Source organism: Pectinophora gossypiella, chromosome 3, assembly GCF_024362695.1.
Source record: "Pectinophora gossypiella chromosome 3, ilPecGoss1.1, whole genome shotgun sequence".
Classification (NCBI taxonomy): Eukaryota; Metazoa; Arthropoda; class Insecta; order Lepidoptera; family Gelechiidae; genus Pectinophora; species Pectinophora gossypiella.
In genome coordinates this window covers 1,208,448-1,230,578 of record NC_065406.1, presented here as the reverse complement: position 1 = coordinate 1,230,578, position 22,131 = coordinate 1,208,448, and the positions used below count along the sequence as shown (strand labels likewise).

The 22,131-nt window shown below is 38.7% G+C and overlaps 2 protein-coding genes and 1 non-coding gene across 4 annotated transcripts in view; 1 reads left to right on the top strand and 2 right to left on the bottom strand.

The window, feature by feature from the left end:
• LOC126382225 (tRNA (adenine(58)-N(1))-methyltransferase non-catalytic subunit TRM6) overlaps positions 1-22,131 on the bottom strand; it is a 460,488-nt gene that overhangs the window by 185,374 nt on the left and 252,983 nt on the right. The gene's annotated exons all lie outside the window — the stretch shown is intronic.
• Positions 1,373-22,100, top strand: LOC126382262 (homeobox protein MSH-A-like). The gene is made up of 4 exons (XM_050032074.1): positions 1,373-1,454; positions 19,609-20,124; positions 21,123-21,327; positions 21,953-22,100. The coding sequence occupies exons 1-4, from the start codon at positions 1,373-1,375 to the stop codon at positions 22,098-22,100; spliced, it is 951 nt and encodes a 316-aa protein (XP_049888031.1).
• On the bottom strand, positions 8,639-8,831 carry LOC126382308 (U2 spliceosomal RNA). Its single transcript, XR_007569048.1, has one exon. It is a non-coding gene; the product is annotated as a U2 spliceosomal RNA (small nuclear RNA).

Below are 22,131 nucleotides of genomic sequence, written 5' to 3'. Positions count from 1 at the left end.
ATAGGACTGGTGAGCCGTCAATACGGCTCACAACACAGACGGTAGTAAAAACTTAATAACTCATTGGTGCAAATACGGTACCGCGATTCGAACCGGCACTTCCCTATTGATAAGCAAGCCGGTGTACCACAGGACTACATGGTAGTGTTTATAATTGGCCTCATGCATACTGAGCTATCCGCGATCAGCTCGGGCGGTTTGGTGAATCCTTTCACCACCATTCTTGATATTTGGATCACATTATATATACAATTATGTTGCTTCTCTTTATTTTGATCAGAATAGTAATAGGTGGAAAATGTAATTGTGCCTGGGTGTAATAAAAAGGGTCATCATTTATACCCAAAAACAAAGATAAAAACATATATGTCTGTTATCCATGAAATTAGAAGGATTTTAATCGAAGGAAAATCTGTACAGCTCCATCTATAATGTTTTTGAGGAACTTAGCGTGGAAAGTCCATCAAAAAGCACGCGTGTTTAATAAGGTGCTTGACGTACTGTCATGCGCAATATCCTGTACCCACTTTAGAACCCTGTCGCACTCTCATATGTGACATTTAATAAGACTTACGATTTAATTTGTCAAAAAAGTTAATGTGACATGGTTTCAAAGTGTATACATATTAGTACAGACTCGTGACCGTACCTAAAAGCGTCGTTTCTGAATCTAAACAGTACTCGATAACAGCTCGGCGCAGTAATATTATATTTGAATACCTATCAAATTGATGAACAAACGGAACCCTAGCGAGTCCCGTCTGAACTATCACTCTAATTGGAGCTCCGCGGGCATCCTCTTTACCTCGCTTAACTTTTCGATTTACATTCAAAACGGTCTTTTAAAAACCAACTCGATAACTACAACTGGTAAAATCCTCGTTGAACTACACTTTAGAAATCATTCGGCTGTAAACTTTGGTGCCTTTGCCATTGGTTGAGAAACGCGGGGAGGAGTCGTAAGCTCCACCCAGCGTTTCCCGCGCATGCTAAACGCGGTTTAAACCCCGTTTAAGCGGTATTTTGGGCCAAAACCGCAAGAAAATGTATGTAACATCGGTTAGCGGGGGCGTACCTAAATGGAAACACATTTTCGCGGTTGAGCGGCGATTTGTGGAACATGGCGGACAGTTGAGACGGATGCGCGGGAAAGTGCAGTCGGGGAGTTTTTTTTTATTGATGGTAATCGGGCACAAGCTATTTATGTATAAAGCATTATCATACTTAAAGTTTATATGTGATTAAACAAGACATTATATATTAGACTTGAATTCTTAATGGAACACTGAAGCTAACATTAAAATAAATAGCTTTTTTTAAACCATGTGCACAAAGTTTTAGCTGATTATTAATACCAAACGGTCAAGCAGTCATGGATTCTAGGATGCAGGATAGTCACAAATCTTTCCTGATCAAGGATCTTCTTGGAGATGTGCTGAGGCCCGGAGCGACAGGTAGGTTCCTATCATATATAATTATTGCATTTAAAAAAGCTAAAGGTTACTGACTAACTCACCCATCACGAAATCTTGCACTCATGTTAAATTGAGTTGATCACTAAGACGGGATTTTGGGAAATTTAACCCTTAAGGGGACAAAAGGGGTTAGCAAAGTTTATAAATGAAACTTGTACAGTTTTAATAATAGGGTTTCACTCGAACGAATTCGCGAGTATTTTTTTTTGACATGACTTAGTGTAGATTTGCCGCAAATGGCATTAACTACTTGGCAGGATTAACTACTTGGCCGGATTATCCACGTGGCGGGATTAACTACTTACCCAGAATTAATTAATGAGCCGGATTAACTACTTTGCCGGATTTAAGACTTGGCCGTAATTACCTACTTGGCCGGATTAACTACTTGGCCGGAATTAGCTGCTTGGCCGGAATTAACTACTCGGCCAGATTAACTACTTGGCCGGAATTCACTACTTGACCGGATTAAGAACTTTGGCAGAAAAGTCGCGGGTAACAGCTGGGTCTAGTCATTTGAAAACGCAAAGTTTCCTTATACAAAGTTACTAGCAATTTTTATGAAATTCGCCTTCTAAAAGAGTAACGGTGGTTGCAGTTCTAAATACTTGTAAACGCAAGTTATTTCCTTTCAACAAAAAAAAAAAGCCTCGGCTCAGGGCGTCGTCTGAGAGGAAAATATTTGAAAGAATTAATCGACCTCAGTGGGTCATAAGCGCAGAATGAGCGAATGTATATTGGTAATTCTGCATGTAAATTAGCATATTATAAGTTACCTGTATAATTTAATTGGTTTTGTTAAGGTAAGAAGTGAGTAAGTGATGTTACTGTTGTGGGGCTGACATAGTCGCCAAGCGAGTTAAACCTCTTCTGCAATAAAGATTTAAAAAAATAGTCACTTTTATATTTTCACGCACCTTATACACAGTAAACTATTTTTGACGGGTCTATACGTAATTCAATCTTAAATAAGGTAAAAAAAAACAATTACCTTAATAGGTAATTGACCTTCCACTCCAATCTCATCAGTCATCCCGTGATCATGGCACTTGCAATGTTTTGTTATGTAGGGTATTTTACTTGGTCAAAGATATATTACAATGCTAATCTAGAAATAGAAGCCTGTTTAAGATGATCAAAAATCTATCTCATTTTACTTTTCGACTTATTTTCGAATTTATATTTATGAATTAAGTAACAATGAGTACGACGTTTGACCGCTTTTATTGATGACGTCACAGGACAGTATTTCCATACAAACTCCGAAGAAAATGTTCGTTTTGACGTTTCGTGAAAAGTATCTCATTGACTTGACTAGGTTGTCAAGTAGCCAACAACAACAAAATATTGTTTTCCCGACGTTTCGTCCAGATAACTTGATGTCTATGCTACGGCGTAGCTTTCGCGTAGTCGTGATGTAGCTGAGACGTAGTGAACTGATTATGGACTTTGGCAATAGTTCCTGCCTGCCTGCGTTGTCGGGACTCTCTAAGAAAGCTGTTTTAATAAATAAATATACTGTCGGGAGCAAGTCAATATATTTATGAAAACATTACGTACTGTGTACGTAAGAATGTATCTCTCCTTCCGAGAAACTGAAAGGCATACTTACAATACAAGGAATAAAAATAAAATTACTACTCAAAATTTTAGATTAAGTAAATTTTAAGCTCTGGTGAAAGTAATCTTACTTTATACAAAAAAGTTTATTTATAAGATTAATGATTACCTTATCGATAAAAATATATTGTATTAAATGTGTACCAGTTCATCAGAAGGTATTCTGTGCCTTTATAGATTTAGAGAAGGCCTATGATAGAGTGATGAGAGATGAATTGTGGTGTGTACTATCTGAGTATGGGTTGGACGGCAACCTGATACGCGCGCTGAAGTCTTTGTATAAGGGTTCTAGTGCGTGTGTCAGAGTTAATGGCACTCTGTCTTCCTGGTTCGACATCTCTGTTGGTGTCAGGCAGGGATGCGTGGCGTCACCATGGCTGTTTAATTTATTCATGGATAGTTGTCTGAATGAATTGAAAGAATCTGTGAGTGGGGTAAGAATGGGGGAGTTGCTTCTGAAGTGCCTCCTGTATGCTGATGATCAAGTTCTTGTAGCATCATCGGCGGAGGAACTTCAGTACATGGTATCTCTAATGGTAGGTGAATTACAAAAGAAGGGTATGAGAGTGAATGTTAATAAGACGAAAGTTTTGGTGATGGAAAGAGAAGAAAATGTGTCTGAGTGTAGAATTATGATTGGGAATGAAGTGGTAGAACAAGTGAATGAATTTGTGTATTTGGGTACTATGTTTACAAGGGATCGTAAATGTGATGAAGATATAGAAAGGAGAGTGAGATTGGGTAATTCAGTGAATGGGGCAATGCACGCAGTTGTTAGTAGCCAATGTATCTCGCAAGATGCGAGGATGGCTGTTCACAATGCTTGTCCCTACGCTGAAGTACGGTAGTGAATGTTGGGTATGGCAGAAGAAGCATGAAAGTAGGATAAATGCCGTAGAAATGAGGTCTTTGCGTAGCATCTGCGGTGTGAAGTTGAGTGATAGAGTGAGAAACAGTGTGATTAGACAGAAATGTGGTGTAAAAGACGATATAGTGACTAGGATTGAGAAGGGAATGTTAGGCTGGTTTGGACACGTAGAGCGGATGAAGGATAATAGAATTGCAAAAGCGGTATATAAAGCGAAAGTTGATGGTAGGGCTGGCAGAGGAAGACCGAGAAGGACTTACGATGACCAAATTGGAGATGTCCTTAGAAAAGGTTCAATACGATCTACTCTGAACCGGCGTGCGTGTATGAAGCGATTGATGAATGTGGAGGAAGCAAGAGAAGTGTGTCAGGATCGAAGCAAATGGAATTTTCTGAAAGTCTCTGCTTACCCCGGTGGGAAATAGGCGTGAGTTTATGTATGTATGTATGTAAATGTGTTCCTCTATACATTGTTTTAAGTTTACGCGGTTATTATCATAATTAAAACACATAATAACGGGTTCTTACCGCGTTTAAAGTAGGAATATGAGACTCCCGATATTTCCACTCCAATCTAATCAGTCATTCCGTGATCATGGCACTTGCATGCAACAGTGTCGAAATATCGGGAGTCTCATATCCCTACTTTAAACGCGGTAAGAACCCGTTATTATGTGTTTTCATTGTGTTCCTCTAGTTGTTAAATTATTAAATACCTACATCTTTTAAATCAATGCATTACAAGTTATTTAAGAACTAGAGGAACACATTCTATACCAGACATTTTTATCATTTAGGTAGTCATTAATCTTATAATAAGCTTTTACATAAAGTAAGCTTCACATGAGCTTTTAATTTATTTTCTGACAAATTTAAAATATCTGGTATTTTATTGTAAAAACGTATACATAACCGCACTGAATTCGAGTTTTATGAAAATCTGAAATATAACCTCTATTTATTATTATGCTATATTATGAACCAAGGAGATGGATTACGCAATAAAAGTTTAAAATATCGCGCCGCGTGCGATATGCTGGCTATGTTATGTATTACTTCTTATGTAGTTAAAATATTCCATATTTAACACGTAAGGACACACACCTGAGCAAAAAAAAAGCGACTCATGCACCTACTCTTAAACAAATATGAAAAATTCATACTGTAAGGGTAATTTCACAGTCAAGTTTTTAGATTAGGTCCTAATATATGCACCTGCATGGTAAGGGCGCGCGCACACTTGCAAATTAGCAGCTTATTACCGGCAGCGGCACAGCGCACACTCGAACACGTAGCCTTCTCATAATAATATTTGTTACTACACCTTAATACGGTTAATATTCATGAGTATGTAGTGAAACCCTTACTCGCGTATTCTTCCTCTATTCGCCTCCTCAGATGAGCATTTTGGTATTTTTAAGTAGACGTTACGGACTACTCACTGGAGTCGAGCATAAAATATAACTCGTTGTGTCATGATGTAGGTTGGCCAAATCAATGAACACGAAACGTTTAACGATATGAGCAACTAAATGCATGATTACTTCATGATATGGCCAAACGTTGGCAATCATATCGTAAAATTAGTAACATTATCCACCGGTAGTGGCGCTGGTGTCGATTATATTTATAACTTGATTGATATTATAATTGATGAATTTATGTAATTGTACAATTTTCCATATCGATTGGGTAAATAATTTTGAACCTAAGAAATTAATTGACTATTCGTATTATCATTACATCACATAGCATGGACACCGGCTACATTAACGATATGGCCAAAAGTTGATTGAAATATCATTAAACGTTGACGTTTCAACGATATGGTCAGCTTAAGTTGGCTATTTCACGAAAAGATCGAAAAAGTAATGAAGTGATCAATTCTAAGATCTGTACACGACAGATATACCACCAATCCGCACTTAACTATGCCATCATGCGGAAGCGCAGCGCATCTTTGCTGTCGCGGCTCCGCGGCACTACCAACACCATTCTAAGCGTGTTCGCTGATAAGTGGGACTCCCCATTGCTGCGCCGATGGGTGAAGCTCCACCTCTCTTAAGTTTTCATTTGCTCTGTTTTATACTAACCCTAGCTTGAAGTTTGCATTGTTACTAACGTCTATGGACTTGTGTCTGAAAATAAATAATTCGAATTTAAATTAAGTAAACGTTTTGCCTCTTCCTTATTGATGCGAACAGCAAAGGACTGGAATGATCTAGCGTCGTATGTTTTTCCGGCTCGTTATAATCTGGGAGTCTTCAAGGCTAGAGTGAATAGGCATTTGCTAGGTAAGCGTGATCCACCTTAGACCACATCGTCAGTTACCATCAGGTGAGACTGTGGTCAAACGCGAACCTCTTTTATTTAAAAAAAAAAATAATATAATTTTAATATAATAAGGTGACGGTTCGTCCTTGAGCGAAGCGTGAAAAAATATCCAACAGAGCGTCTATAATAAATCGTTAATAGTTAGTACGTGTCTTTTGTCAATTTTCACCACACGGCCAGCACTCCACAGGAACTTGTCAGACGGTAACGACCACTTACTGCATCCTTGACCACGTAAAGGCTTCGGCACAGTAAAGGCAATAGCAGCGCAGGTGCGGTGCGACGCATGTTGTAATCATGACCAATAGTCATCATCATCATCATATATTATCATCCAAGCCGTGTCCGGCGACGGCGACTCCTAAATGTCTATCCCAGGTCGATGTTATGATAGGCTCTAATGTGGCTAGCAAAAACGAACCACGAGGGCGCGCGAGCATTCATCCGCAAAAGAAAGAAAGAAATATTTATTATTTAGGACACCACAGACCCGGATTACATATATATATACATTAACATGGAAAACGAACTCAGTATCCACACCATAATTTATGAACATGGAAAACGAACACAGAAAGTTATACCTAAATTAAATGTGATGTCATATCGACTTACCCATGTATAGTGGATGGTGTCCCGAATAAAATGTCCTCACTCAGCTTATGCCGCGGCGTGAGCCGTGACGCTGGTATTCTGTGAGACCTAAGTACTGAGTGAAGTACGGACATCACCCCACCACACGTACATACACTAACTTACAGGATACTTAGATATTATCATAATAAATTACAAATCAAATTAAATATAGATGTAAATATGTATACTAGAGGTAGGTATATATTTAAAAAAGCGCTCCTTCTGACCTGCTCTTGCTTTTGGTGTGCCAAAGCCTTTACTTTTTCACTTTCATAGTTTTTTACAGACAGTTCCTTATTGTTTAGTACTCTTAAGATCAATGCAGACGGAGGCAAAAGGGCAGAGGGGCAGAGGGTGAAGGGATTTTTTGTATACTTTATGTTAATGTTTGTATGCAGCCGTTCACATCGAAATATGACGCGGCGCACTGTAGATGTACTAATTATTTCTATCGGCCTCCGTGGTCAAGTGATTGAGCGTTGGGCTCACAATCCGGTACCGGGTTCGAATCCCAGTGGGGACATATCACGGAAATCACTTTGTGATCCCTAGTTTGGTTAGGACATTCTGATCACCTGATTGTCCGAAAGTAAGATGATCCGTGTTTCGGAAGGCACCTTGAGCCGTTGGTCCCGGTTACTACTTACTGATGCAAGTTAGTAGTCGTTACATGAGCCATTTCAGGGGCCTTTGGCGGTTCAATAGTAACCCTGACACCAGGGTTGATAATCCACCTCGCAACCAACACGACAGAAGAATTATTTTTATTATCAGAAAGCTCAATAAGGTGTGGATACTGAGTTCACTTTGCGATGGATGTAGGTCTGACCTAATTGGGATATAATGAGTTTAATATTTGACAGCCTGAAGGAAAATACGTAATTAAAATTTCGTCTTGTGTAGCCCGATAATTGACTGAATATCGATTATTGCCTAAACCCCTAAATAATCTAAATATCGATATTGAAATTCTACAATTATATCGATTATAATCTAACAATACAATTCTTTACAATTAGAAAAAAGAAGAAGACAAATAGAAAAACTCGTCCAAAGCATCACACCGAGGCAGTGCCGAAAAGATTTTTTTTTTTTCTAAAGAATTTTGTCTTTTTTCTATTTGTAAAGAATTGTGTATTGTTCTGCGTTTGTGGATTTTAATAAATAGTTGTATTTATATATTTTAGTATATAATAAATGTTAGATATATATAATCGATTATATGTCATTTAAGCATATCGATATTAAATTTAGATTATTTAGGGTATCTAAGGGGTAGTTTTCCAACACACGATAGATGGCGTTATTCACTTTTAACGTGATAGGTAATTACCTATTTTTTCATTGCTGGGGTACATAGTTATTCAAAAATGTAATATAATGGCAGAAGCATAATTATATATAAAACTATTTTTTGCTTGATATTTGTATCACATTATGTATGTATAGTATAGAATGATGTTACCTATTATTGTTTCTTTATTTTGAATAAAATAATAATGGGCGGAAGTTGTAGTTGTATCTTGGTGTAATATAAAGGGGTAATCATTTATAGGTACTTACCTAAAAACAAATTAGAAGAATGAAATTAGAAGTTAAATGAAGAAACAACAATGCCATCTATCGTGTTTTCGAGGAAAGCCGATTGGAAAGTCTCTAATAGATTATTCGGCAATTTTAGTTACCGTCCGGATATGTCTCAAGTTTTATGTGGGCCGATCCCGGCGGCACTGCAATGCCGGGCCGACCCGTGACGGGAGTGGAGCGAGCCCCGAACATCCCGTCTGATCACAAAAATCAGTTTAATATACTGGTCCCTCAATGAGGGAACTTTCAGATATTAAGCTGAAAAGAACAGATACTACACTTTGATCTTAGCCAAAAGGCCGAGAAGCGATACCAAAAATCTAGAAATTCGCTAACGTCATTATACGCGCAGGAATCTTAACACCGCGATGTAAAATTATACAAACTTATTTTGCGCTCGTGAAAATATTTTGTTTTGTCGTTAGTACTTTGTTGCTTTAAGTAATTTATCTAAATCCTTAAAATTAAACACATGAAATAATATTTTAATATAAACATTAACTCAGTTATTCCAATTAAAATAAATAAGTACATGTTTAAAGCATAAAATAGCTTTGACGCACGCAGCACTTTGTTACGCAGCCGCAATATATAATTTTGTAACGCGCTCAGCGTACAGCGACATCTATCGGATTTTTTTAATAACATCTTGTTTTACTGGCTATTTTGGTTAAATGCCTTATGCTTTATGCATTAAAATGCTATTACAATACATTTTTAATATAAGCGCCGGGTGATCCATGGGGGGGGGGACTGTTTTTTTTTTTTGTTTTCCCCGAAGGGTAAGGCAAAGGGAACTACGAGGGGAGGTCAAAAAGTTCGCGGAATGGAGGGGTTGGAGGGGGTTGGTTTGCTCGTACAGGTAGCCGCTAGTTGCACACCTCATTAACAGTATATGTACCAAGTTTGAAGCAAATCGGGTCATTAACGTTTGAACTATCGACCAGCAAACAAGTGAATCGGGAAGAACTCAGCGAATATGGAGAAAATTGAACACCGCGCCGTCATTAAGTTCCTCACCAAGCAAGGAAAATCCGCTCAGACGATTTTTCAAGAGCTGTTAGCAGTTTACGCGGACTCTGCCCCTGGTAAAACCATGGTTTACAAGTGGCATAGTCTTTTCAAGCAAGGAAGAGAGTCGATTGAAGATGACCCCCGCTCCGGACGGCCCATTGAGGCCACCACACCGGAAATCATCGAAAAAGTAGAGAAACTTGTATTAGAAGATACCCGCTTGAAGAAGAAGCAGCTTGCAGCAATGGTCGGTGTATCCGAAACAAGTATTTTAAATATCCTACATCAACATCTTGGGATGACTAAGGTCAGCGCAAGATGGGTTCCAAGAATGCTCACGCCACTTCAAAAAAGCGAGCGTGTCGAGTGTTCTCGCCAGTTTTTAGAGCTCTGTGGAGAGAATAAGGAAGAAGTTATGGCCCGGATTGTTACTGGAGATGAAACCTGGGGTCACCACTATGAACCTGAGTCGAAGCAAGAGTCGATGCAGTGGCATAAAAAAGGCACACCTCCTCCAAAGAAGTTTAAGGTGTCACAATCGGCCGGAAAGATCATGGCCACTATTTTTTGGGATACAGAAGGTATTTTGCTGATTGATTATAAAGATCGTGGTGTGACTATAACGGGACATTACTACGCTTCTTTACTGGATAGATTGAAAGAGGCTATCAAGGAAAAAAGAAGAGGAAAGCTGTCAAGAGGTGTGCTCCTTTTGCACGACAACGCACCCGTCCACACGTGCCATGTTGCGACGGCTGCCATTCACCGATGCGGGTTCGAAAAATTAAACCACCCGCCTTACAGTCCAGACTTGGCCCCCAGCGATTATTATTTGTTCCCAAAAATGAAAAAGGAACTGCGTGGACGAAAATTTGGCGATGATGAAGAAGTCAAGTCTGCAATTTCGGCCTATTTTGACAGCAAAGAGAAATCTTTTTTTTATGATGGAATAAACAAATTATTTGATAGATCCGGAAAATGTGTTAAGGTTAAGGGAGAATATATTGAAAAGGAAAAATAGTTTCGTGTTTAATTTCGACCCCCTTCCCCCTCATTCCGCGAACTTTTTGACCTCCCCTCGTATGCCCATACAGCCATGTCTTACGTATTTTTTTTCTTGATGATTGATGAAATGATGAAAGATGATGATGATGAAACCTAAGCCCCCACACTCGGAGTAGACTCCTACTCCGAACCCCAAACGAATTAACTCAAAAGTCCGCATAAACTTTTGAGTTATGAAGCGGCTTCCTGGCACGAAGCGAAAATAGGCAGATACACTTTGTTTATTGAATACTCCGATATAATAACACTCGCGAATGTCTTCCGACTAACTTAATGCGATCATTAACCACAAAACACCACTTCGTATTAATTATTTAGATTATTCAATGAAGAAAGCAACTGTCCCGTTCCCGTTTCCCGCCAAAAAGCCGGGGTGGGGGGGACTGTTTGACTAAGCAGGGATGCCTGCTACAATGTTTAATTGAGTAGGTATTTTTTGTTATGTTTTTTTTATTATTATTATTTGACATATTGTGTATTGTTGAAAATATCTATTTATATTAAAAATATTCTTTCTAAAGTATAATAAAACGATATTTTGATTACATTTTTTTTTATAAAGCCACGGTGCGCTTTCTGTGTGAAAAAAAAGAAAAAAAAAAAATCTCTAATTTCTGATATTCTTCTTTTTATCAATCAAGCAATCAATGGAGAAGGGTGTTAAAATGTGTGTGGATTGATTATTTCACCACTCGCAGACTGTATTACAAGAAACGCTGGTTGTTATGCCACTTCTTTTTTTTTAGACGTGACTTATTGTAGATTTGCCGCAGATGGCATTAACTACTTGGCCGGACAAATGGGGAGCGCTGAAGGCTCTCACCCGGACTGGTTGTTTTGCCACTTCGTATATAATTCGGTTTAAGTAGATAATTACAAAGGTTACAAACACGTCCGACAATGAGAGAAGTTCGATGAATACAAAATTAATTTAAAAATAGTAAAGAATGAATATTTTTTTATAACCTTTTTTTTAAAAGGTATTTTTATGTTGCAATTGTCAACAAAGGGGTTGGTGACGGGTGACAGCTTTCAGCTTCTTCTTCTCCGTTTCTCCGTGATAGCACTCATAGTCGCTTGGGAAACATTCCGCTTTTGCTATTTTATTTACCTTTTATGAGTTTACTCTTGGCCCGAAGAAACTTGACTTGCTATGTGTTATTAATTAAGACCATAAGTCTTAGGACTTCGCATCAACAGTGACTGCAAGTTGTTTATAATTACTTGTTGTTCTGCCCACCCCACTAGGAATTATGGGCGTGAGTTTATGTATGTGTACGTATTAATTTAAGATACTGTCAAATGTAAAATATATATTACTTCCTAATATTATAATATAACATTGCCACATAAAAAAGACATCAACGAAAACCTTTTCTTTTAAGTGACGATTGTAGATTTGCCGTAGACGGCATTAACTACTTGGCCGGACAAATGGGGACCGAGGGCTCTTTCCCGGTACAAAATTTAAGATAACAGGTTTGGGGATGCTCAGTTGGGCGCAAACCTCGGCTCAGGGCGTCATCTGATCGATAGCGATAAGCGTTGAATAAGGGAAATCGTCGACCACGCCGGCGGGGTCGGTATCGGGGTTCCTTTTTTATTTCAATCGTAACATAAGAATAACAAATTCATAATATTAAAAAACATGATCTATAAATGCATTTTCAAGTAACAAAAAAAGAAGAACTCTGCAATCAATTCACGAACACAAACCAATAACTCAATCAAATCAATTCAAATTAAGAATAAAAACAAAATAGAACGTTAAATCAATTATAAAGCGACGCGTGAGTTGACGCGTGGCCGCCTCGTGCGCCGATGAGAGGCGCCTGCTGCGTTTGAGAGCATATGTAGGGGTACCATCGTTATGTGTAGTGGGTATTGATCACTGATTTGAGGGCCTTTGACTTTTGGGTTAAGCATATCATCATCTTATTTTTTTTTAATTCATAATCATTTATTTGGGAAACATGTGTAACATAACAATGATCTTACAATTTATATTTTGAGTTTCAACATGTCCAGCCTGATCGGCATAAAATATTTAACACAAAAATGTCTACTTAGATGCTTATAAAAATATCAATAATAATAAAATACTGACATTAAAATAAATCGGAAACACATTTATAAAATATTAATATTAAACAAAGCAACGTCAACAAAGTAGTAATAAGTCAATAATAATAATGTCAAAGATTAGAATAACAATAGTAAAAATATATTCAATCTCCAATTCAGTATCTGTCATTTAAATATGAATTAATGCTATAATAACATTTATTTACCAAATGTTCATACAATTTCCGTTTGAAAAGTATTATATTATCAATTTTATGTATACATAAAGGCAGATGATTATAAATCTTAGCACACATATTTAATATAAGTACTTTTACTGAATAGAGCACTTTTGCTAAGATGTGAAATATGGATTTTACCTTCATAACGTTTACTTCGGACTTTTTCGCACATGTCAAGGTTAGTTTTTACAAATATAGAAACTTCTAGAATATATAAACTAGGTAGAGTTAACAGGTTCAGCCTCTTACAGTAGGATTCACAAGTAGTTTTTCTTATCTTTTTATTTATTTCAAGCGCAGTTTTTACTAATACAGTTGGGTCGACCATTATAGACGGCGATACGGCTCACCACCAATCACGTTGGTCTAACAGAAATCACCGTGAGGTTTGGGCACTTACTTCATCTTGCGATAGATGTACAATCAAAGAACAAAAGTGCAGTCACTGAGCCCAGCGAGTTACTTTTAAACAGTGGTGAAATTATGAACCATTAGTTGTCATTATTATAAAATTTATGTTTTTGTAAGTGTTTTTGGTCTATTACAGAAACGACATGTAACCAAGAGGTCTTAAGTGCAACCAATTAATTTATTACTTTACAAGAAACTGATTGGACTTTTGCACCTTATCGTACCTCTGACTACCGCCTAACACTATGCTTTTGACATGCCAGAATAAGTAATAGAAAATCAAACCAGGCGTAACATTAAAAGCCAAATAGTGTTTTATACTCCGATTAGAAGACAACAGGGGTGGCTATGTGGTGGTTAGTGATTGTTTACAAGTGGTCGTTAGGGCGAGGCAACCCTACCGATAATGCTCTAACGATGTACGTAGAACAAATGCACTTGATATTTGATGTTCTAATTTAAAAAAAAAATATTTTTCTTTACTTAATAACATAACATAGCCCTATCCCTGCAGTTGTGATTCCTAAATTGTAATTTGTGATTTATTTATTTTGTAAGACATTCCACATCACATCGCTAATTTAAGCGCCACGAACTCTTGTCGGTGTAGCATTCTCCTAACTCTCAATGTTACTTTTTTAGGGAAAAATAGGGCAGTGGTTTCCCTGGGTCCGTAACTTTAGTTCGAATGTCAGTAGTTCGATGATGCTTATTCGACTGAAATATTTTTCGAAAAATCAACCAAGACTGGTACATTGGCAAAGTAACTTCTTACGGTTAGATTGCATCCACATTGAAACTCATACCGTTACCTGCTCCAATGCGGGTTGGTAGAGGTATTTTTACGGCTAATAGCCGGGACCAACAGCTTAACGTGCTCTCCGAAGCACGGAATCATCTTACTTTTTCGGAAAATCAGGTGATTCAAGCCTGAAAAGTCCTTAACAAACAAAGGACAGTCTCACAAAGTGAATTCGACAATGTCTCCATCGGAAATTGAACCCGGACCTCCAGATCGTGAGCCTAACGCTCTGACCACTAGACCACGGAGGCTGTTAAAAGATTTAAATAGGTAAATTTCGGTGGCCGTAAACTAATCGAAACATTTTGTATTTTAAGGGGCTTAGGGGTGCCACTATGACGTCTTGCACCACCTAAATATTTTGTTAGGGCCGCCACTGGTAGGGGGCGAGGCTATTGCCATTCACCGGTTACAAATCTTCAAAACCACGTGATATCAATTGTCTATGGGCCAAACTGACCAAACCAAAAATTCTGTGGTTTACCGCCGGGATTCGAACCTGTGACAATGATGAGTCACGCGTTCCCTTCTTCTTCTATCGTGTGGGTTGTGAGGTGGACCACTCTCATCAACCCTGGTGTCAGGGTTCTCTGAACAGGGCTATCACGGATTCATCATTCCCCATTTTGATGTGGGGTTTGATCTATTCTGAACCTGTGTGCGTATATGAAACGATTGATGAACGTTGAGGTTGCAAGATTATTTTTTTTTCGACGTGACTTATCGTAGATTTGCCGCAGATGGCATTAACTACTTGGCCGGACAAATGGGGAGCGCTGAAGGCTCTCACCCGGTACAACGTTTAAGACAACAGGCCTGAGGGTGCCCAGTTGGGCGCGAACCTCGGCTCAGGGCGTCGTCTGAGAGGAAAAATATTTGAAAGAATTAATCGACCCTAGTGGGTCGATAGCGATAAGCGCTGAATGAGGGAAATCGTCGACCACGCCGGCGGGGTCGGTATCGGGGCCCTGAAGTGTTTGATGTCGCGAGCTGATTGGCTGCCTCTATGGCTGAGGTTGCAAGAAAAGTGTGTCAAGATGGAAGCAAATGGAATCCCGTAATCCTGCTGACCCCGGTGGGAAATAGGCGTGGGGTTATGTTATGTATGATCCAAACGGACGTGCTAATTCAAATTCAAATTGCGTTTAAAAGTTCAATTAAATTCTAAAGTGTTTTAAAAAGAAATCATAAAATACATTTTAGTAATTAGGTTGCCTAATATCAGTTTGCAGACAGCTAATCCCATGCATTGATATCTTCTAGATTATAAGTTTATTATAAAATAACCTTTTTTACAAAGTTTCTGTTTAATTACTGTCTTAAACTACATTACAACAACAACACAACAACAACAACATTACAACTCATTACTGTCTGTCTGTATTCTATTTCTCCTTTGTTTTGTATTTTGTTTTTTCCTGTTTGTGCAATAAAGTATTTGTTATGTTATGTTATGTTATGTTAAAACTGTTCAAAGGTAAATTATGAATGGCAATGGAATCGTAATGTAAAAACGTATACATTGCCCCTTAAAAGATTTAAAGATTGTATACAATCGACTGACGTATAAGGCAAATTTACGCTTATTACGGGTATTAACAATGTGCACGATATTATTAAGATGATCCGTGCTTCGGAAGGCACGTTAAGCCGTTGGTCCCGGTTATTGCTTACTGATGTAAGTATGTAGTCGTTACATGAGTCATGTCAGGGGCCTTTGGCGGCTCAGTAATAACCCTGACATCAGGGTTGATGAGGTTGGTATTCCACCTCACAACCCACACGAAACGAAGAGACCAAGACTGTGTAGGCGTTATTTTGCCGGCGGGGTCGCGCGGTCGCGTCACAGATCGCGACGGGGTGCGTCGCTAATTTGTCGCGCGTGCCCTTATGTACCTAGTGTAATCCGTAATAAATACGACACTCAGTGTCCCATTGGGGCGGGCAGAATTATAAGGCATCAAACATACTTGCAGTGTTTAGTGTTGGAGTGTTGAAATATTTTCTATCGAAACACTTCCGAATTTCGTTCGACAAAACACGAGTTTAATTAAATTTCAAATTTGAATGTAATACATTAAAAATAAGAAATAATAACCACTGTCAAATATAATTTGTTATTTATTTTTATGCTCATTATTATAATTTGTTATTTATTATTATTATCAGATAGACTTGCAGTGTTTAGTGTTGTATACTTTCCATCGAAACACTTCCGAATTTCGTTCGACAAAACACGAGTTTAATTAAATTTCAAATTTGAATTTAAACATTAAAAATAAAAAATAATAACCACTGTCAAATATAATTTGTTATTTATATTTATGCTCATTTTTATGCTTATTATTATAATTTGTTATTTATTATTAATAACATTACATAATTATTATTATAAAAATAATATTTTTTATATTAATCCTGTGTCTATTAATCGTGTCCGGGTTGTGCTTGATGTGCGGATGATATTACTGAGCCGCCAAAGGCCCATGACATGGCACATGGCTCATGTAACGACTACTTACTTACTGGGTCAAACGGTAACTGGGGCCAACGGCTTAACGTGACTTCCGGACAATCAGTTGATCTGCCTAGGGATTACTAGAGATTAAAAACTGACTTTTGTGACATGTGCTCATCGGGACTCGAACCCGGAAACACCGAAGCCCAACGCTCAACGACTGGACCACAAAGGCCGTTCGTGGTAGGCAAAAAGTCTAAATTAATCCTTAAAGTCACTTTTTATGCGGCATATTTTACGAGTATCGCGTCATTTACAATGTAAATGCGCTCAGTCATTTCCGTGACATTTTTGTCGCGAGCTAATTTGGAGAATTGTTTTCCATGTAATTTATCTAGCTACTTTCCTTTTCTTCAGTCATGATTTCTGTCGGTAAGTTCCGGTCAAGTAGTTAATGCCAATTTTATTTTTTTGACATGACTAATTGTAGATTTGCCGCATTTGGCGTCAAATACTTGGCCGGACGGCTCTCACCCTGTTCAAAATTTAATATAACAGGTTCAGGGTGTCGTCTGAAAGGTCTACAATTGAAAGAAAGATCGTCGACTATGCCGGCGGGTTCGGTATCGGAGTTCTGAAGTGTTGTCGCGTCGCGAACTGATTCGTTCGCTTACTTAACCTGCAGGATTTGTAATTGTTTGGTCTGATTTTTATAAAAGCTATTACCAACTGACTTCTAACCCGAAGGGAAAAACTGACAAATTACAGGTTACATATGGCTTATGTCATAGGTACTTTATAACCTCTATAAAAGTTAAGTAAGTATTTAGTTAACTTTGGTCTAACAGAAAGCTCAATGAGGTGTGACTACTTAGTTCATCTTGCGACGGATGTAGGTACCTCTAACTACCCCAATTGGTACATAGTCGTGAGCTTATGTTATGTTAAGTTCTTACTATGTGAAAGGAAGTTAAAAGTAAGGTACTGTTTTTTAAGATATTTCCTTCTTCTTATGCTACAAGAACAGTCTTTATAAAAAAAATCGGTCAAGGCGTCTTCGAGTAATCGGGGAACATACATAAAAAATAAAAATAAACATCCCGATGAATTCAGAACCTCCTCCTTTTTTTCAAGTCGGTTAAAAAAACAACCTCGTTAACGATGTTTTGGGTGGAGATATTCGTGCGGAAACATTAAGATCTCTCAGGCTCTCCACGGGACGCGGCTAAAACATGTTTATGCGAGATTATAACGAGAGAAACACTCCAGCCCCCCGCAAAATAACAAGTAATCGGGGATACAGCGGCATTATACGACGGTACAATATGAAAATATATGAAAAGCGAGCGGCTGAATGGAATGCCCACTCTCCACCATTTTCACGCAAATTAAAAGACACAGACCATAGACAAGATTTTCCCGCGCGCGCTAAAACACCATTCACCTTCGCGGCATTCAATTGCTCGAGAGCGAAACGGAACGCCCCGAGGCATTAATTAGAGCAGAAAACTCGTGTAGCCGTTCCTTTTTTAAAACTGAGGTCTTTATGTGAACTCGCCTTTGTGCCTCGTTTGAGACCGGCTAAAGTGTCAGCGAGGCTTTAATCTTGTCTTCGTGTAAATCACTCCACTTTAATTGATACCAGAGCCTTCAGATGTGTTGTTACTTTTGCTCGTGCTAGAATTTACGTGTTAGTTTTGTAATGACTACAAACTTCTCTCATGGGCCTTGTCATTCCAGTCAATTCAGGCCTATGTAAGCGCGACGCGACGCGATATATAATAAGGTAGGTACGCGCAACTACCGGGATATCCGCCATTTTTTCAAGATGTCGTACTCTAAAGGAAATATCTTATTATTGTATAAGAAATGAGAAAATTTATAGTTTTTAACATCAAACACACATACACACTTTTTACTTTTTTTTGTGTGACACTTTTCATATTCAAGTCGCAATAGGCTATCACATGGGCCTTAAATACAGCTAGCGATGAGTAGGTGTATATATAATGCGTGATGAAATGTTATATATTATACATTTGTGCTGATTCCGGTTCACACCATGTAAATTCATTTTATAAGTTATACCTGTCATTTTCTTATCCGCCGAAAAGGAAAGAGACTAATCGACAGGTATAAAATTTATGGAACACACGTCTATTTGGCGGAAATTTAGAAAAAAACCCGAAATGATAATGGCCAATAACCCGACAGAATTAAGTTGACAGTACACCTCAAACGGATTGCATATGAGATGCTTATTTTATTCGCCCGGGTTATTCTTTCATTTTTAAATTAACAGTTGTTAGATAATCATCTGTCCCTTTCCTTTTCGGCGGATAAGAAAATGACTGGTATAACTTAAAATAAAATTGGGAGGTGTCTGCAGGAATCGGGGCCGATGACTAATTTAACCTAATATTGCGGATTGATGCGGGATGATTATAGACTTCCGTGTCTACAGACTAATGTCGAGTGCTACAGTAACTAAGACTTAGTCCTTCAATGTAGGAGGTACGGTCACGAGCATTAATATTATAAGCACTTTGCTAAGCACTTTGGTACTATGTCAAATTAACTTTTTTGACAAATTGAACTGTAAGTCTGACTAAAAGTCAAATATGTTAGTGCGACAGAGTCCTAAAGTGGGTAATTATATTGCTCATGACTGTACTTTATAGAAAGGATCCATCATCAACATAGGCCTATACATCTTGATCTGATGATTTATACAGCGTTTCTGTGGCAACGTCCCGGGTGAGAGCCTTCAGCGCTCCCCATTTATCCGGCCAAGTAGTTAATGCCATCTGCTGCAAATCTACAATAAGTCACGTCAAAAAAAAAATGTGGCAACGTCTTGTGTGGCTGAAAAGTCAAATACCGGAGGGGAATTTGCTTCCGCACGATTGGCATCCTAACTAATCTTCTAATCCTAAATAATCTTCCCTACTTAGGTCACGTACTAAGCGTGATAGAAAGGATTGGTAGGCAAGTAAGCAGATTTTTCTATAAAAAATACACCTTGTCCACAGGCGTTGTCCCCAATGAAGAAGATCGAGATGGCATTCGAAGTGACACTCCCGACACGAGCCAGAACCTGGACAACTCCGATGTAGACGACGACATATCAGTAGGTGACAACCGCAGTGACACTTCAACACCGAAGAAATCGGACTCTTACAATAAAAAAGACATCGAAAACAACGGACGATCATCGCCTGTAGAATACAATTCGAATCGAATATCGAATTCAAATTACAATTCTCCGTTTAAAGAAGACGAGGAATTTGAAAATCGAAGTGACGAACGAATGAAGTTGTACGACAGTGGTCTCTTTCACCTTTACCGGCCAGAGAGGGAGAGCAACAAGGAAGACGCTACTGAGAACGGTTCAGCGTTTGCGCACATGGCGGGGTCGTTGTCGGAGAGTATTTATGGACGATCCATGGACCTGAGCAAGAATTCCTTCCAATCGCAACTGTTGGCTGGATTTGCTGCGTCGGTCATTGCTGGCAGCTCCGCTCAGAGGGACTCGCAGGATTCTACTGGTGAGACTTTCTGTTATAAATGTATTATACAGGGTGTTAGTGACATCGTAACGAATACTGAGGGGGATGATTCAGACCATGATTCTGAGTTGATATCAAGTGGAATTCATGATTTTTTTTAGTATTTTTAAATTATTTTCAATTCTATACTTTTGCGATAAAAAAATCCACTTGATATTAACTCAGAATAATCAGCTGAATCATTCGCTTCAGTCTTCGTTACGATGTCACTTACACCCCGCACAAGTACATACTGTAGCCATACAAGTAGGTATGGGTGTTAGTGACACCGTAACGAATACTGAGGGGGATGATTCAGACCATGATTCTGAGTTGATATCAAGTGGAATTTTCAGTCGGAAAATTCATGAAAATTTTTGTTTTATTTTAAGTTATTTTCTGTTCCATACTTTTGCGACGGAAAATTCCACTTGATATCATCTCAGAATCATGGTCTCAATCATCCCTCAAAGTTTTCGTTACGATGTCACTAACACCCTGTATAGTATATTAAAGACTTACTTATACCTGTATTGCACCGTCCTCGACTCCAATATGTAGCAAGTTCATTCACCCTAAGGTTGCCTGGAAATATTGCTATTTAGCAATAAGCCCTCCCATCAATCAACCGCAGGGAATCCTTTCTAACTTAATAGACAATTGTTATGGGCGATAGGCTGATCTCCACCATATCCTAAGACTACGTATCAAGGGGGTCTGTCCATTAGGCACCCATTCCAATACGCCCCCGTCCAGCACGCTCCCACATTTGAAAATTTGTTCTGATCACAATTCTGTTCACAACAGTACTTTTATATGGATTCTGGCAAAAAATACAAAAGTGGGAGCGTATTGGAATGGGTGCCTAATGGAAACACCCTATCAAGGTTGGCTGCAAGTATTTGTGGCTCTGTCCACCTCATTAGGGATTAGGATTAGGGGCGTGAGTTTATGCAGTTATGTATGTATTTAAAAATAAAACAATATTTTTCACACAGATCGCCAACCAACCAACCGCCCGAGCGTTCCGAACACGGGTCGCAAGCCGCGCCGGCGCCGCACCGCCTTCACGCATGCGCAATTGGCGTATTTAGAGCGCAAGTTCCGCTGCCAAAAGTATCTCAGTGTGGCCGATAGAGGGGACGTGGCAGACGCCCTGAGCCTCAGTGAGACACAGGTCAAGACCTGGTACCAAAATCGGCGGTAAGTTGTATTTTGATGTTTTGGTCCCATGCTGGGCGCCAGTTTTAATGTATGGTACTTACCACTAATGTTGATAGTAGCCCAGTTGGTAGAACGCTTGCTTCTCACTTTGAGGTTGCAGGTTCGAATCCAGCACAGACCGAAATATGAATTCGAAACAAATTCGACAATTTGTTTCGAATTCATGTTTGGGTCATAAATGATTATCACGTGCTCAGCGGTTCAGGAAAACATCGTGAGGAAACCCACGTTCCCGAGAAATTCATTTTCGGAGGTATTTAACCTAACCTGTATTGGGCTGGTTTTCCCTTCGCGGGTTTATTGTTAACTATTATTTTGTATCGTTAGCTGTTGGTCTTCCAATAACAATTAAATAAATAAACTCTTGTAACGGAATCAGTAATGTCTAACGGAATCAGGAGTCTATAATTTAGCAGTTCCAGGATGCATTTTTGACAATAACTAATGAATTCTCCATTGAGAAAAGCAATAAATGACGCGTACCTATTTTAAATAATCTTATTCTATTTTTAAAAAAGATCCTTTTTTATAAGACGAGTCCTCCTTTGTGTCAATTTTTGTCCAAAAAGTGACTTTAAAAAAAGCTTTACTCTATCCTCGACAGGACAAAGTGGAAGCGCCAAAACCAGCTCCGCCTAGAGCAACTACGTGCGCAAGCGGCGAGCAACGAACGAGAATTGTCCGCGCATGCGCTGCCGCTCGCTTGCGCTCTGCTACCACCGTATCCTGCATACATGCACTGTCATCTGTGAATTCGTTTTTATCTGCGTTTTCGGTGAAGAA

What these genes read in the sequence shown, in the direction of transcription:
- LOC126382262 (XM_050032074.1), top strand. Translation starts at nt 1,373, where the DNA reads ATGGATTCTAGGATGCAGGATAGTCACAAATCTTTCCTGATCAAGGAT. An exon ending in GGACTCGCAGGATTCTACTG is followed by an intron (nt 20,125 to 21,122) that starts GTGAGACTTTCT and finishes TTTTTCACACAG; the next exon opens with ATCGCCAACCAACCAACCGC. An exon ending in ACCTGGTACCAAAATCGGCG is followed by an intron (nt 21,328 to 21,952) that starts GTAAGTTGTATT and finishes TATCCTCGACAG; the next exon opens with GACAAAGTGGAAGCGCCAAA.